Here is a 16,754-nt window from a genome sequence, read left to right as displayed (position 1 = left end):
GATCGATATAATTCTCATATCTGTCTATTAAATATGAAGCTACAGCCAAGAAGTGATTAGCTTAGCTTAGCATGAAGCAGGGGAAGCAACTAGCCTGGCTCTGTCCAAACTTAAAAAACACAGCAATAACAGCATGGCACAGTAACTTGTCTGAAAACTGATTGTTTTTACTTTTTAGTTTGTGTTACTGATTATAAAAACTAAATATAATGTGTTCATTTGTAAGCTTTAGAGATGCTGGTAGTTGTGTTTTTGAACTTTGGAAAGAGCTCGGCAAGCTGTTTCCACCTGCTTCTAGTCTTTATGCTAAGCTAGGCTACGTAATGCTGCATTCACACAATATCAGCAGAATGGGAAGAAAAGGAAAACCACCAGCGTTAATGCACTGCTAGTCTTGTGGGTACATAGTTTGAAGCGGTTTATTGATGAGTGAAACCAGCTCCTTTTAAATGAGCTGAATCGATTGTATTAGTGTTGATATTGGATTTCATTTGGATGTAACTACAGAACCAGCGGTTTGTTGACACTTCCTGTAGTTTGTCAGATACTCTCAGACTCCCGAAGTGCAACCAGGAGGCTGACGTGAATGTGTTTGTTTGCTCGATCTTCTCATCGAACTCTTGGCAAGATAGCGAATAAGCACATTTCCCAAAATGTTTATTCCTTTAAAGGGTTGGTGCAACTTGTGGAATTTCCCAGCTAAAGTTTAATTGACCTTTTTCACGGCAAACACAGGTGTTACTAACACATTCACTAATTACCGCGTTGCATTGCAGTAATTGCTTGTACGGAGCCGGCGGTAATGTTATTAGTTCCACCTGCTAGCAAACAAAGGGGGCTGTGATGCTAGCAAGGCGATCCAGATTCAGGTTAGGTCTGATGTATTCAGCCAATTATTTTGTGAAGACGGACAGACAGGGAAGAATATAATGTAATGTCTGTTTTATATCTTTTGTAAATGTTTCTTGAAAAAGTTTGGGAGCCACTGCTGTGGATTATCAAGAAAAAAAGACTAGTTTCTACCTGGGAAATGGTCCCTAAAACCGAGGCAGCATGTTGCGTGTTGTTTCTTGCTCTTAATATTTTTTTTAGATGCAATTTGTCAATGCTGTGGGCACCACAAATTAAATTCACCTCAAATATATTGATGTGGAGGCAGATATTTTAGAGACAGATATATGAAAACACTGAACAAATAAAAACAAAACTAAGTGAGAGAAAATATGCTCTTCTTTGTAATTTAGGTGAGCTGACCCCTTTAAAGTGCTACAGGTAGCTGTGTTAATAGTGGCAGCCTCTAACGAAGTAAATTCTGGGCCATTGTATTAAGACAAGGAGGGAAAATGTGTTTATTTTTTTCAATAAAGCCGAACAGAAAACCTCTAATAATGATACAAAAGCTGTAACATCCTTTGTGGCAGGAAGCAAAAAGGGTTTATTAGAAACGTGGTCTGATTCTGACAAACACAAGGTGCACAGGTTGTTTATGCTTTTCTTTTGTTTTCATTTCTGTTCTCTTAATAAAGCTGGCGAACCTGTTTTTTATAAAAGCTCTGTGTGTTATTACTTTTACGTTTTCTTCTTCTTCTCCGTAGTGCAAGACTCTGTCGGAGGTGTGTGAGCACATCGTGTGTGTGTCGTCGGACCCGTTGGTTTCTCAGTCAGCCCACCTCGAGCTGGTTCACCTCACCAACATCAAACCCTCCGAAGGCCTGGTAATGACTCTGTGTGCTGGGCTTTAGTATGTTATAAACCCTTTGTTTGTTTGTGTGTGTGTTCTCCGGTTAATGTGCTCTCTGCTGTTGGTGTCTGTGTTTAAGATCATTTTGATCTGATAGGAAGCTTCATAGTTCTGAATCAGAGAGTAAGTAGCTCATGAATTACAGGAGGCTACAGCTGTTAAATGAATGTGTCACATACGTTTAATTAACATTTCATTTTCATTTTCAGGTTGTAGGTACAGGTTGTGAACATTAATTGAGCTGCCACTAAAAACTGTAGTGTCTAGATCATTTTAGCCTTTTGTTACTTGCTATTGTTGAGAGGTGGACATAGTAAGAGTCAATAAGGGATTTGAAAGGATTTGGACTTTCTCCAGCGTCTTTCTGACCTTTTTCTTCTCTGTCCCTCAGGGAATGTACATCAAGTCAACCTACGACGGCCTCCATGTGATCACAGGAACTACTGAAGGGGTAACAATCCCATTTTCACACATCCACACTGAACTACAGCCAAGCTAGCTTTAGCTTTAGTGAAGTGGATTTCCCGCCACGCCCAGGGGGTTGAAGGGTATAGAAAACAGATTCTTACTCAGGATAGCTGCTCAACATTTGGATCCATAACAGGATATCAGAGTCCATAGGGATGACTCTGCAAGGCTTTCCTCCTGTTATACCGTATTGAAGTGCCGTTTGTTGGACAGCTTGCTCACACTGGTGTGCAGGGATCAATACGCTCGGATCAATTCATAGTCGTCATGTTTTCTTTCTGCCTCTCTCTTCTGTGCTTCTGTAGTCTCCAGCTGACCGCTGTAAGAAGATCCATGCGGGAGATGAAGTCATTCAAGTCAATCACCAGACGGTGGTGGGTTTCTTACTCTGTATCTGTGTGTTTGTGTTTGTGTGCTGCTTTATGCTAATATATATCTTTTTGTGTTTATTCAGGTGATCATTTATAGATTTTGTGTGAAATAATCATTATCATAATGAATCGTAATCAGAGTGAATCTTGGGGTTAAATGCATGTTATGTGTTTTAGATGAGATGCGCGGATGAAAACAAGTCTTTAAAGCTGCTATAATCAATGTTTTTATAATAATGGCTCATTTGACAATGTGTAATGTGAGAGGTGTCACTCATAATGATGAATCCAAAGATAACTGTCACAGACTCTGTAGTTCCCCTCAGCTTCACGGTGCGTCTTTAGTGTCTTTCAGCTCATTGTTTTGGCTTTCTTTCCCACAACTTCACTGTTTTGGTTCAGTCTCACCGCTCTCATACTGTAGCGATGTTTTCAGGCGCCAAAGGAAGCTGCTTTCAGTAAAAAAAAAAGCTCTAAAAACCCACTGTACACAGGCAGACAGAGTTAGCAACTAGCTGGTGAACATGGAGGAGCATTTAGCTGCTAAGGAGACCGATATTTCTCTTAAAAAAGTGATAATATGACGGTGTTGCGTTCACAGCTTGTTTCCGCTGTCCCCCAAGTGACCGAACACCAGGTGTTATCTCATAATATAAGACCTGTCAGTCGAATCAGGAGATAAAGCTAGGTGCAATTACGTGTCTTGAACATTACTTTTACAGGGTGCAAATGCATGTGGCAGATCTCTGGTCAGTCCGGTAAATGCAATTAAGATAGTGTGTTTGCCTTAATTAGAAAGTAGTAAAAAGAAAGAGGCTTGAAGAGGAAGAAAAAATAAAGTTGTGGCGACCTTTTATAGTAGTTTTTTGTTTGTATACAGTAGGTTTGTGTTCACAAATCTACAAGCAAGGAGTGTTGGCATGGTTTTGTGAAAATAGTGGCTAAAAACGTAGGAAGATATATGATAAGATGCATTTGTTTTTCAAATTGAGGGCAGGTTACATCACAGAAAGCTCTATAGATAGACTCACCACCTCCACACCCACTTGCCTTGCACAGAAGGACTCAACAAGCGAGATCCAATCACGACGTGGACCGAATTCAATCTACAGGCTGAATACAAATGCGATTGTGTTGTTCATTATCCAGATGACGGATAATCATCATCTCTGCCCCTCCGTCCTCTCCTGTCACACAGGTGGGCTGGCAGTTACGTAACCTGGTCGGCTCGCTGAGGGCCGATAAAGGCGTCGTGTCCCTGACCCTGAAGAAGCGTCCGCAGAGCACGCTCAGCTCCGCCCCTGCACTGCTGAAGAACATGCGTTGGAAACCCCTAGCTCTGCAGGTGGGACCAGCTCTACCTTTTATAGACTTTATTAAAACGCTGCACTGGCCCACATAATTCCCCACAGCATTCCCACTCCCTGTACGACTGCAGCCAAAGCGTGTAATTAGGTCAGGGTACTGTGGCCCAGCATGGTTTTGTTTGGCAGCTGAAGCAAACTGGAATGAATGGGGAAGGGAAAATTGATGGCACCCTCCACCCACATTCCCAGTGCTCTGCGAATTATGAAATGTGTCTCCCTAATTAACACTGATTATCTACGCAATCAGGAGGAAACACAAAGGGAAACAGTTTATCTCTGCCCTCCATCACTGTTTTGTCTCGTGTGACCACTTTAGTCACGACCCTTAAAGGATCATTTTTGGCTTGTTATAACTTTGCGTTTATGTACTGCTAATTTGATTTTAATACACTTTGAAGGAAATGTGAAACCTGCCTGAAAATATGTTCACTGGCAACAGTTTTTCCAGTCTTGTTTGCATACTGCACAGATTTCATAGGGAGGTGTTCGGGGGTGTACAAAGTACGGCAAAAACACTTCCTGTCTCTGCCTAAACATAACCATGAAAATAGTGATCATGCTTTACTCTTTTACACGTGGATAATGTATGTAAAACAAATAAAACACGGTGTCAATCAACACTTTGCAGATACACTCAGCAGTCAAGTTTTCTCATGTTGATGTATCTTTCAAAATGTTGCTGAGATCAAGGAACATGGCGACGTATTTACAACAAAGTCCGAAGCATGAGGCCGTCAGGCTGTAAACAAGCCAACTGTTTCTTCCAAATAATGATTTGTTTAACTGTCTGACTGCAGGTGTTTGTTGCCTTATCAGACTTCTTCTTAAGTGATAATTCATTAGGTGAGAACAACGTTACTGCAGCAAACACCCAAAAGGTTTAGCGGCTGATGAATAAAATAGCACTTTCAGGTCAGTTTCTATTTTGATGAATAAATAAACACTCTCTGGTCAGTCTCCGTTGTCTTATTGAAAGTATTTTATTAAAGTTCTGGCGCCAGGAAGTGAAGAATACAGTATATTGTCAGCTTGGTCACAGATATTCCACTCCCATAGAAATACCTACGGAATAAAAGAGGCATGTATGGATACTCTTAGCTCTTAGACCAAACAGTCTGAACCTCCTCTGACGTCAGTGATTCAGCATTTTACATATATATTACAGTAATTTTCTACCGCTGCGGTGAAGGTAGCCAACTGGCACTGTGGCAAATTAATGGTTAATTGCAGTTTGTTAACGTAACAAACACTAACCTGAAGCAAATGACTGTTTGTGGTAGGTTGCAGTGGGTTTGAGGCGTGTGGACGTGAAGTATGATCTACTTACTGGATTATTTTTATCGTTGTTAGAACTGTTGTGCCCCCTGCCATCCAACCAGATGCAATTTATTATCACCACCATCACCATGTTGTTGCCCCCTACTGGTCTGGAGTGCAGCTGCTATTATAACTTATAGCAATGACTAAAAATCATCTGTTAATTGTTAATTAACTCACATTAAAGATCTGTAAAAAAAAAATTGTCCTAACAGCCATATCCACCTTTGCTTTCTGCAGCCAACCAGAAGCCCAGGCAGCAGTTCGGCCACACCCTCAGGCACGCCCACCAAGAGCTCCGCCCTCCAGGACCTCCACATCCCCCCTCCACCTGCGGAGCCGTACACACCCAGGTAGAGTGTCAAAGAAATCATCTGATAAGAAAGTAAAGTAGAACCGTTGACAACAAAGACGCGACTTTGATGTGTTTTGCTGGTGAATCTGCCTCTGCTGTTGCCATAGAGATGAGACAGGAGCCTTGTCAGGGGATGAGGCATCTCGTAACCATGGTGGCGGTGGCGTCAGCGTAGCTAAGCGCTCTGAGTCACCAAACTCCTTCCTGGATCAAGAGACTCGCCGGCGAGAAGAGGAGGAGCCCGTGTACTGCACCACGCCCACATATGGTACGCTCTTATGATGAAGATGTGTGTGTATTCAACCACTTCAAACCACAATCATGGGGGATCCACCTGCCAGCCCACAGTGGTGAAAGAAAAGTTTTATGAAGTGATATATCGAGGATAAAAGAATCCTAAATATCACATATCAGAATATAAACTCTAAGAAGAATTTTAAGTTTTATAATTATGTTTGTGTACTTGCAGGCAGGCTGAGGCCCATCTCCATGCCTGTGGAGTGTAACTGGGTGGGCGACTATGAAGATCCAGCCAAGCTTCACAGAGAGAGCCGCAGAGGTGAGTGCCGGCGTGTGGAGTGCATATGTGTGAGTGTGCACCTCCTGAAGAGCCCGTTAGATTCAGTTAAATGTTCCCGTCTCTCTGTGTTACGAAGAGATCAGTGTGTGTGGAGATCAATGCGCCCTCCATCCTTTCCTCTAATTCTCCCTGTGATTAGCATCACAGAGAAATGAACTAAGAGGGGATGAGAAGGGAAGGGAAGGGAAGGGGGAGGAAAAAAAAAAAAACAGGTAGACAGTTGGCACAAAGGCAGAGAAAATTAAAGGCGGCGGTGAAGGGAGAAAGAGAGAGGAAGAGAGGGGTGAGGAGGAGGAGGAGGGAGAAAAGGAGGGATGAGTGGAGGCAGAAACAGGGGAGAAATAAAAAAAGAAGACTATTCTCCCTGACCTCCACCTGAATCACTCACACAGTTGCCATGGCGACGCTGACAGCAGCTCCTCTCTGTGTCTCACTCTCCTCTGGCCGCTGCCTAGCAACCAGGGGAGGACATGGGTGGGAACTGTGGAGAAAGAGGGAGCGAGACCAGAGTTTTCTCGCCGGTGAAGAGGAAGTTGGTGGAAAAAAAAAAAAAAAAAAAAAAGATGGAGGAGGAGACCAAATTCAATTAACGCTCAGATGTGCTCACACATTCATGTTCGTTCTCACACGCACAAACAAAAAACAGCATTATTATGCACTAAAACATACGGTGGGGGATCCATCAGTCCGTCTAACACATCATTTTGATAAAACTTGGTGCAATACGACATTCTGGGACGCTCCTCAAACCTATTAAAGTGTTCTGTTTATGCTTATTAACCCCCAAACAACCAACGATACAGACATTAGCCGTGAGCTAGCTATCAACCAGCCACAGTTTGTGCTTCTCATGTATTAGCATACAATCGAGTCACTGAGGTAACCATCAATTTCTCTAAAATGTAATGTATTAAAGAAAAACCCAGAAGGTCCGTTTCAGAGTTGCAACGTGGGAGACTTTTTATCATTCAGCAGACAGAATATTTGTTCATAAATACCTTCAGAATGGCAGTAAGTCTTTTTAAACGACCTTCTGGATTAATAATCTTTCGGAGAAACTGATTTTGAAAATATCAGAACATAAAATATTTTCAAAATAACTGATTAGCTCAATAATGATGCTGTGATTAAAGGTCAAAATCTGTAACTGGTCTAGTTTTAATTAATCTTCGTGCTATGTGACCTTTTGGCACAGTGTTTTAATTATATATTTTTATTGTCTAATTAACCCAGAAAACCTCTCTGAGATGAAAAAACTCTTGATAGGCAGCGCTGATGAAGAACATATGAACATATGACAACATAAAAAACAAACTGCAATTAATATTATAAGAATTATTATTAAGAATTTGATATATTTGGTTAATGTGTTCTCATTTGATTGGATCATTTCACAGAGGCGTCACTGATGCGTTACGTGGGGCTGTCCGGCGTGGACGAGAGGCTCGGCTCTGACGACTACTCCTCCCACACGGCTCGTCCGGGCAAACGGTCCAATGACACGGCCAAACGTGCCAAGAGGCGGAGCCACCACAGCCAAAGCCCCTCCCACTACGTCCTCCAGACAAGTCAGAGAGAGTCTCCACCGAGAGACCCCGCCTCCATTTATCATGTAAGTTAGTTATTTTGTCTCATAACATAAATTATATTTCTTTAAATTCACTTTTGTTTCCCTTGAACAGAGCCAGGCTAGCTGTTTCCCCCTCTCTCCAGTCTTTATGCTAAGCTAAGCTAACTGGCTGCTGGCTCTGGCTTCATATTTACCGTACAGACATAAAAGTGGCATCTATCTTCTCATCTAACTATTCCTTTAAAAGTAGTAAACGTACCAGCATTTGAAGGGTGAAAGAACAGTTTATTCTACTCTAAGTTGCAGGTAATAGCTTTAATGTAGTTGCATAATATAGATCAAGCAAACTCTGAATCTCTTCCTCAAAATAAAAACTAGTTAAACGATTTGTTTTGATGCAGCCAGGGCTGAAAGATCGGAGGGGGTAAAAAGAAAACATTTGAGCTCTTGCCCCTGATGAAAAAGTGCTGTAGTGAAGTGTCATCTGAGCGAATGCTGACTCGTTATTACCCCCTGTCACTTCCATGACATCTGTCCGCCCTGCCTGTCCGTCTGAGCTAGCCGCTCTCAGGTCCAGACAGTCAGTTTGGCCGGCGGTGACCTTATATATCTTGACAGCATCTCTTTGGAAATTAAATGTCTTTGCATGTGTGTGTGTGCGTGCCTTGTGTTTCAGTGTGTGTTTACAGTGTGCATGGCCGCTGCGATGGCAGATGGCGTGTCAGTGGGTGTGGGCGGGCCCATGTCATCTGTCTTGCTGAGCATGGGGCTGTGAGTGGCCGAGCTCCAGGCACTGACATGTGTAATATCGTGACATCAGAGCTGGTGTGTCGCCCCATCTGACCTGCCGAGGGAGGTCACATCTCAAATATGCTGGCCAGAGATGAATGTTTTACATCAGAGGTTTTCATAATGCGAGGAAGTCATAACTGACGAGATACATATATTTTTATATTCAGTGTGACTTACACTTTCAGAGCATATGATTATCTCAGATGTGTGTCGCGAATAAACATCCATAAATCTGCTTAGAAATCATAGAAAAAAGGCTGTCCTAGCTGCAGAACTTGTCTGGGAATTACCACGTCTTTACGTTTTCTTCACTATGTAAGTAATCCAGTGGTACTTGTCCGTACAGCCATGAATACACTGCAAACAGGAACGGCTAATAGCTATTTCGGCTTACTTTTAACGGTGACATTTCACCAAAATGTAAACAAATGCAGGCTAAAAGAAACGGGGCTCTGAGCTACAGTGCCTACAGTGTCAGACCTTGAAAAAACCCTCTTTTAGGTGATTGTCCTTCACGTTTTGCTTACTGAAATTTCTGTTTAATCCCAGAGGCCCCTGAGCTCCGTTTTGTCTCATACTCTCCGTCACCTGGATGTCCTATTGTGGCACCGTTTCCCTCCCCTCCCTTCCCGACCCTCTGTTTTATGTTTAGAGGTGTGAGAGTTGCTGAAGTCCTCCACGAGTTTGACTTTTCCACCCCCACATGTGTGTTGAGAAAGAGATAATGAGAGAAAGAGAGTTTGCCTTTGTATCGGTGTGCCTTCTGCCTCCTCTCCCCGTCTCCTCCGCTCCCTAAGATCTGTCATCTTTTATATCCCAGGATTCTTTGCAGCAAACAAAGGCCACTGATTCATCCTGACAGCCTGCTCTCTCTACCTCGCCCTCCCTCTTCTTCTCTTCTTTCCAACCCGCTCTCAGACATACCAACAGTCCTCCTCTCTGCAGTCAAAGACCAGGAAGAAGAATAAAGGTAAGCAGAGAAGCCACCTGTTCGGTTCCCCTCGCAGTCCAACAGCTGCCAGTTGTGGTCATTCACTCTCTCAAGGTCTCTGAGCTAAAGGATGTTGTAAAAATGTGAGAGCAGCTGCTGCTTCAGTTGAACATATTATCTTAGTAACACTTTGTTTTATGGGTCTCGTATTTGCTAATTTCCCTGAAAGCATCTTGGTGCAAATTATAGGTAAAAAACAGACAGAATTCAGAATTATTTTATTGGTTGTATTGTGTTCATAAGCAGTTGTTGATTTCCAGAAGAATATCCATTAACATGCTCCATTTTAACCCAAATAAATATCCAGTCATTATTCTTTTATTATTGGAAATTTAATTCTCCATTTTAAGCTCGCCTGTAGAGACATTTCCCACCCAGACATGATTTGAAATATAAATATAAAAATACTCTTTGCATAATAATTTGATTCTGATACGGTTTACCACAAAAATGAGTCCAGAATCTATTAATATGCAAATAATGTTCATATAATCACTGCTGAATTCAAGATGCCTCCGACTTCAATTAAAGTACATTTTTAAGCACTTTAATATTTGTGCATGTGCAGCTGACCTGCTTTGCACTAAAAGACTCTTATGGGAGCAACTAATTGGAAATAACTACTTAGAAATGCACCATTGAACAAAGTATCTGCATTTTCCTTCAAATTTAGCACCAAAATACATCCATGAACATTCCCATTAATTTACACACATAAGTTATATAACACTTCCTTTCTAGGAAACTATAGAAAACTGTTGGACCTGTAAAATAAACTGTTTATTTTATTTTGGTTGACTATTGTGATTCTTTCATTACAAACATTTTACAGACTTTACTGCTTTTATTCACAGTATCAGCCTATGTAACGACACATAGGGCTACAAACAGAGTGAATATTTACTTACACCTATCGCTTATATTTGTGATAATAATTGTGGAAAAAAACAAAACACTTTTCATTGTTAGAAAACAGAATAATATCAAATTTGTGCACGATAAATGCTGTAAATATTTAATAGTTTATCAGAATTATTGTTTATCCAGCACCAGTCAGTACTGCAGTCATGTTATTGTGTTAGCGCCTGTGTTTGGGTCATTTATTAATGTTTATGCATAAGTTAAAAGACGCTGGTTGGTAACCTAATCAATCACAACTTCTTGTTTATTTTGTTTGGTGAGATATAAATAAAAACTTCAGTAACTATAGCGATCTATTATCCTACAAGTTGGGAACTTATCCTGCCGGACTCAAATTATTATCTGCTTCAACTTAAATCACTTCATCGTCAGGGGAGAAAAAAAAGCATTTTTCTCACATTTTGTGCCGAGACCACTGCGTTTGCATTTTAACACATCGTGATTGTTTCACAGATTTTCATGAGTGCAGACTGGACTACAGGCGAGGCAGCTTTCCATCTGTTTGCTGTATATACTGTACACTCGGCCCACATGAACGTTTACGCTTGAGAATCCAGTGATTCAGCATTTCGTTATGTCAGAAGGGCATTACTGTCAAGATGAAAGACACTTCTTTGCAGACCATTAAAAGTGTGGTGTGTAGTATTTTTCTATGCGTACATACATAGAACTTTTGTTTTATTTCTCCAAACAAATGAGACCCTGATTGAAAGCCACACACTGCTCAGATGATTTTATCCATGATTGTCTTCTCTCCAACTTCTTCTTGTCAGTTTCTTTGCATCTTTGACCAAAGCTCTTTTTTTTCCCTCTCACCAAACTAACAAGGATCAACATGTTGGAAGTGATTTTTTTTTTCCCACAGGCCTTTCACTTCTTCCACCATCTGCCATCGTGAGAAGCTCTGAAAAGCTTTAGCTCCATCTGCACTTTTTCGGGCGACGGCTTTGTTTGTTTACAGCTATTAAACCAAAGTTTGCAAAATGAATGTGATCATAATGATTTACTGATGATTTAAATGCTCCGAGTGGCACCCTTATTTAAAAAGGTAATGAAATATTAGTTACCCCTTTTGGTCCGGGCTGCGGCAATGTTCATTTCAAGTCTCTCTTGAAGCCAAAACTCAAACCTGGTGATGGTATCAGGCTGCTGCTGCACAGAAAATGAATTGAAAATAAAACCTATTTTCAGGATGTACAGTTTCCTCTACGTCAGAGTACATAACCTATTAATTATCTACAGAGTCTCTCCAGGCTTTTCTAGCTTTAGTCTTCTTGTGTCTAGCTTCTGTGGGAGAAAGTTGTTTCGTTTATAGATATACTGTACTCTGCACTCTCCATTGCCACGGAAATAAATTGAATATTGAATTGTATTCCCCTTTAAAGTTGTAAGACTTTTGATACAGTACAATAAAAGTTTCTTGGCGGCCCTCAGCTGGGAGCAAAGTTTCCCCAGTAATCTCTAATGAGGAGCCCGCTGTGAAAAATGTTACAGGGCTTTTATGCCAGGAGGAAAAAAAGGCAATTTTTATTAAACATCTTACCTTACTGCAGTGCTGCAGCGTTCTGTCAAATCCAGACTGAACTCTTGCCAAGACTTATTGCTACATTAGGATGTGGCATTTTGTGAATGCTTTTATTCTGTGAAAGAGTGAGCACTCACAAGCAGCATTAGTACTATGCTCATGACAATTTTTCTTGCTTTCAACACTTGTCAGTTTTCTGATTTTCATTCTGTCTGTCTGTCAACACCGCCTTCGTGTTTCCTGCGCGTTGTTCCAGGACGAAGTTTGGCCTCGCTGAGTCGGAGGCGTGTTTCCTGCAAGGCGCTGGGCAGAGGAGACTGCGAGGGCTGGCTGTGGAGAAAGAGGGATGCAAAGGGTTACTTCTCTCAGAAGTGGAAGAAGTACTGGTTTGTTCTGAAGGACAACTGCCTGTACTGGTACATCAATGAGGAGGCAAGTCAATATCACAGCTACAGCAAAGGAAAGCTAAAATTTAAGAGATTTCAGCCTGATTTCAACTTAAATTTGTGTAAAGTTTAAGTTCTCTCAAGTCTTTGAAATGTTTTAAAACATACCGGCAGCGTGGCTCTAGGGATGTTCAGGTAGTCGGTCAGTCCATCGCTTTGGTCCAGACTGAAATATCTCAGCCACTATTAAATGGAAAGTTTCCACAGTTCTCAAATGATGAATCCTAATAACTTTGGTGATCCTCTGACTTTTTATCTATCGCCACCATGAGGTTGATATTTGTGAGTTTTAGTGAGTTTAGGTCAACATTTTCGCTTTTTCTAACACTTATAACATTCCCATTAGCCTTAGCTGTGCCTGAATTAGCAATTGTTAGCATGCTAACACGCTAAACCTAGATGGTGATCATGGCAATCATTATACCGCTGACGTTAGCATTTAGCACAAAGCACAGAGCAGCTAACATGGTTTCAGTCTCTGAGTCTTGTTTAATTCAGCATGAACACAATGAATTGAATGTTATCTGTTCTGTCTGCAGCCTCACGCATGTAAACAAACCGACCTGGATGTAGAGCCCTCTGTTGTTAGATCCAGATGACTACTTTCAGTCAGACTCAGAGACAATGGTTTGAAATGATTTGTGGAGGTGCCGAGTGCAACATTAGCTCGACCGAGTCACAATAGCCACATTTATGAGAAATACACCAGAATGAAACAAACCCGCCTCTGTGGATTTCTCTTTCTGCTCAGGATGAAAAGGCGGAGGGTTTTGTCAGTCTTCCAGAGTTTAAGATCGACCGGGCCAGCGAATGTCGCAAGAAGTAGTAAGTGCATGATGAAAACAGGCTAATGCATATTTATGTGTATTTACTTGTCCATGTGCCATTTCACATGCTCTTATGTATAAATGTTTGCCTGCAAAAATAACTCTGTTCCCCCCATGTCTCCCCAGTGCTTTCAAAGCGTGTCACCCCAAGGTCAAGAGTTTCTACTTTGCAGCAGATGGAGTGGACGACATGAACAGGTAAAGCAGCATGTGCTAAACGTGGCAGAAGGTTATGCAGAAGGGCAAACTTCCTGCTGGGTGGCAAGAGTGCAGCTTCCTGTTTACTATCCCCAAAGCACAAAATAAATATGTTTTTCATTTGATGATAAAAGGGAAGGCATGTTTTTCAAAAAAAAAACACAACTTGCAAGATATTTCCACAGAGGGTCCAGTTTTGACCTGTGTAAAGACTCTCCGAACTGTAATTAACATAATCATCTAGAGAGGATTTTGTTAATAATTTCACGTTTCCAGTGAGTTTCAGTGGACAAATAATAAAAGATTTAACAAAATTCTTGTAATAGGTTGAATCGAAGTAGAAACAAGAAGAAAATCTGAGAGAAATAAGTCTTTAAGACCTTTCTAAATGAAGAATAGTTTGGCATTTCGGGAAATATTCTAATTCACTTTCTTGCTGAGCGTTAGATGAGAAGAAGCAGCCACTTAGCTTAGCTTAGCTTAAAGACTGGAAACAGGGAGAAACAGCTAGCCTGGCTGTAAAACACACTAACCAATGTGTTGTTTTTACACTTTGGCCTCTGTAGCCCGCTCCTCATCTCTGCTCGACGCTAGCGGCTCAAGGCTACATTAGATGCTTGGGTTGCATTGTGGGTAATGTAGGCAACAGGTTTTGACATAGAAGAAGAAGAAGAAGAATGCATGGAATGACAATGTTATAAGAGTACAAAGCTAAATCAGTGGATGTGGCATATTACGGGTGTTACGTCATTAATCCATCAATCTGAACCTGAACCTCCTTCTGGGTGTTCCCTCCTTCTGTTAGATGGCTGAGTCGTCTTAACATGGCCGCTGTGGGCTATGCCGAGCGAGAGAGGATACGCCAGGATCAGGGTGAGGGTTCACTCAGTGACTTGCTGAAGGGCACTTCAGCAGATGGTTGCTGAAGGATAACACCAAACACACTAATACTCCTATTCCTATTGGACTTACAGTGAGCATATGGTACAGTCGTTATAGTACATTTCCAGGAAAGATAGATGGGTAGATGTGGAGAGATGGTGTTTCTGACAGTCTGTGTGTGGGTTTCCTGCAGATTACTGGAGCGAGAGTGAACATGAGGATGACACCACCTCCAGCCCCAAACAGGACAGTCCCCCACCTCCATACGATACCTACCCACGGCCTCCATCGGTGAGTCACACACATGACTGTATTACACGCTCATATAAAGTACATACTGTACTTGGAGGAAAATATCATGCTCAGTGCTCCTCCGCAGTCCATTTTAACTGTTAAAGTTCCTGCCAATTTAGCCTACAGGGAGTGGTGGGGCTAAATTAGGTATAATTGATGCTATAATTGGCCCTCACGCTGCTTTGCTCCACATTAAATGTCTTTGTATTTTTTAGCCGAGTATAAAATGAAAAGCTCAAACAACAACAGCTATAACGACACCTTTTTAGACACCAGACATGCAGGCTGCTAAGTTAATATATAAAGATATATATATATATAAAGATAATATATATATAATATTTGAAAATCCTTCAAATAAAGAGTCTTTTTCTACAAACACACTCATGTCTAAACACTCATCTCTTCTTCTTTGTCTTCCTGCCTCTTACTTTCTCTCCCACATACTTATTCAATCATCACCCTGCCTACTTGGAAGTCATCTGGCACCCTCGACGGATGAATATCTTTTTTTGAAGTGTGTCATTACAATTGAATGAGACCGGGACGATCAATTGACGTCTGCCACGTTTTCACTCTTTCCTCTCTCCTGTCAGATGAGTGCCTACTTGGAAGGCCGGACCACTCGACTGTCTTCTACGGAGACGTCACGCTCTCGCTCTTCCCAAGAGGACTTCCTCTGTGGCGAGCCCCCCGCGGTGGCTGCCGAGCCGCAGTACCATCCTGGTCCTCTAGGGGGAGGCACCACACACAGCGGGAGGAAGCCGGGGGGCAGCAGCAGCAGTGACGTGCAGTACAGATGTGATCCTGTAGAGGTGTGTCCAAAGCTAGATATCTCAACAACTAAAGGCCTGATTTCCATTAATTTTGCTGTGAATGTTTATGGTACTCAGATAATTAATAATAACATCTCGTATGACCTCTGTGTCCTTTCCCTTAGCGCCCCCATCAGGCCAAAATGTACAAAATGAAAATGTCACTCATGTTCCTCAGAGAATGAACGCTGTACATTTTGGACACTGTCTGAGTTTTGCTCTCGGGGTGTTTTCAGGCTAAAATGTCACATTTGCACACAATGTTATTTCATAATGTAAATGGCAGATAGTTAGCTGACTCATCGGACCAGCAGGGACTCTTGATTTTAATTACCTTAGAAATGATTTTCATTTTAGATTGAAGATTTTGTTTCAGCACCTCCCACAGGACAAAAAGTACGTTTTTAGCCCCAAAGCTAACAAAGCTCTGAGACGGGCAAAGTCTCAGTATGTTGTTTGTTCCTCCAGCACTCTCGGGTGTAATGAATGATTTCAACCTCGAGGGGCCACTGGCAGGACTTTCAGTGCCTGTTTTGTTTTATTTATTTATTTGTGATTCTTTAAATTCACCAGATCCAGAAGTTTGGGAAAGGAGTTTTTAAAATTCCTGCAAATTATAGAAAAATATGTTAACTTGACCTGTTCTTCACAGGAAGTGAAGTGAAGCAGGAGTTTAAGAGTTACCATGATCCACTGGGGACACATGGATGATGTAGCTCTTAAAGTCTCACCTGTGGTCAATCAGAAAACTCTCCCAAAGACATGTTGCACATATAAAGTCATGAATAATACTGAAAAATACTTTTCTGGTTGTCTGTTACTGTTTACTGTAGTACCGTTCCAGTCCTGCGGGGGGCAGCAGTGAGACGGGGTCTCCGGGCCGCTCTTCCTCATCTCAGAGACGTTCCTGGCAGGACCTGATTGAGACACCACTGACTGAGGCTGGACTGCACTACCTACAAACTGGACCACTGGGTAACACACGAATAAACCAGATTCTTCATGGATCCAACCACTTAATGATGATCTCAATTTAAATTCAATGCTTGAATTGATGCTATTAGAGAAGCACTCAGAAGTACTGCTGTTCTGAAGGTGTGTCCAGACTCTTCTAACCGTCTGGATGAAAAATATTCTCTCTGTTGCAAATAATAACCCAATTTCCCAGGTTGCTAAGGGTAACATAGCAAGCTACACACACGAATAAAGTGGATATTTGACACTGACAAATGTACTGAGCAGGTTTGTCTTCATGCTTGCTGCAGTATGTTTGCAGGTTGAATATCAGATATAT

General features: G+C 41.7%; 1 protein-coding gene across 1 annotated transcript in view; it reads left to right on the top strand.

Annotated features, from left to right (window-relative positions):
• cnksr2a (connector enhancer of kinase suppressor of Ras 2a) overlaps nt 1-16,754 on the top strand; it is a 41,055-nt gene that overhangs the window by 19,976 nt on the left and 4,325 nt on the right. Inside the window, exons 6-21 of the mRNA XM_070927975.1 lie at nt 1,596-1,715; nt 2,133-2,192; nt 2,515-2,583; nt 3,779-3,925; nt 5,505-5,617; nt 5,727-5,887; nt 6,089-6,178; nt 7,597-7,811; nt 9,480-9,531; nt 12,255-12,430; nt 13,196-13,269; nt 13,398-13,469; nt 14,275-14,342; nt 14,545-14,642; nt 15,242-15,460; nt 16,294-16,435. Of these exons, the coding sequence (XP_070784076.1) occupies nt 1,596-1,715; nt 2,133-2,192; nt 2,515-2,583; nt 3,779-3,925; nt 5,505-5,617; nt 5,727-5,887; nt 6,089-6,178; nt 7,597-7,811; nt 9,480-9,531; nt 12,255-12,430; nt 13,196-13,269; nt 13,398-13,469; nt 14,275-14,342; nt 14,545-14,642; nt 15,242-15,460; nt 16,294-16,435 (1,876 nt within the window). The remainder of the gene's footprint in view (nt 1-1,595; nt 1,716-2,132; nt 2,193-2,514; nt 2,584-3,778; nt 3,926-5,504; nt 5,618-5,726; nt 5,888-6,088; nt 6,179-7,596; nt 7,812-9,479; nt 9,532-12,254; nt 12,431-13,195; nt 13,270-13,397; nt 13,470-14,274; nt 14,343-14,544; nt 14,643-15,241; nt 15,461-16,293; nt 16,436-16,754) is intronic.

The sequence above is a fragment of the Enoplosus armatus genome, chromosome 21, assembly GCF_043641665.1.
Source record: "Enoplosus armatus isolate fEnoArm2 chromosome 21, fEnoArm2.hap1, whole genome shotgun sequence".
NCBI classification, from domain to species: Eukaryota; Metazoa; Chordata; class Actinopteri; order Centrarchiformes; family Enoplosidae; genus Enoplosus; species Enoplosus armatus.
Note: the sequence above shows the minus strand (reverse complement) of the source record. Positions and strands in the feature narration are given on the sequence as shown.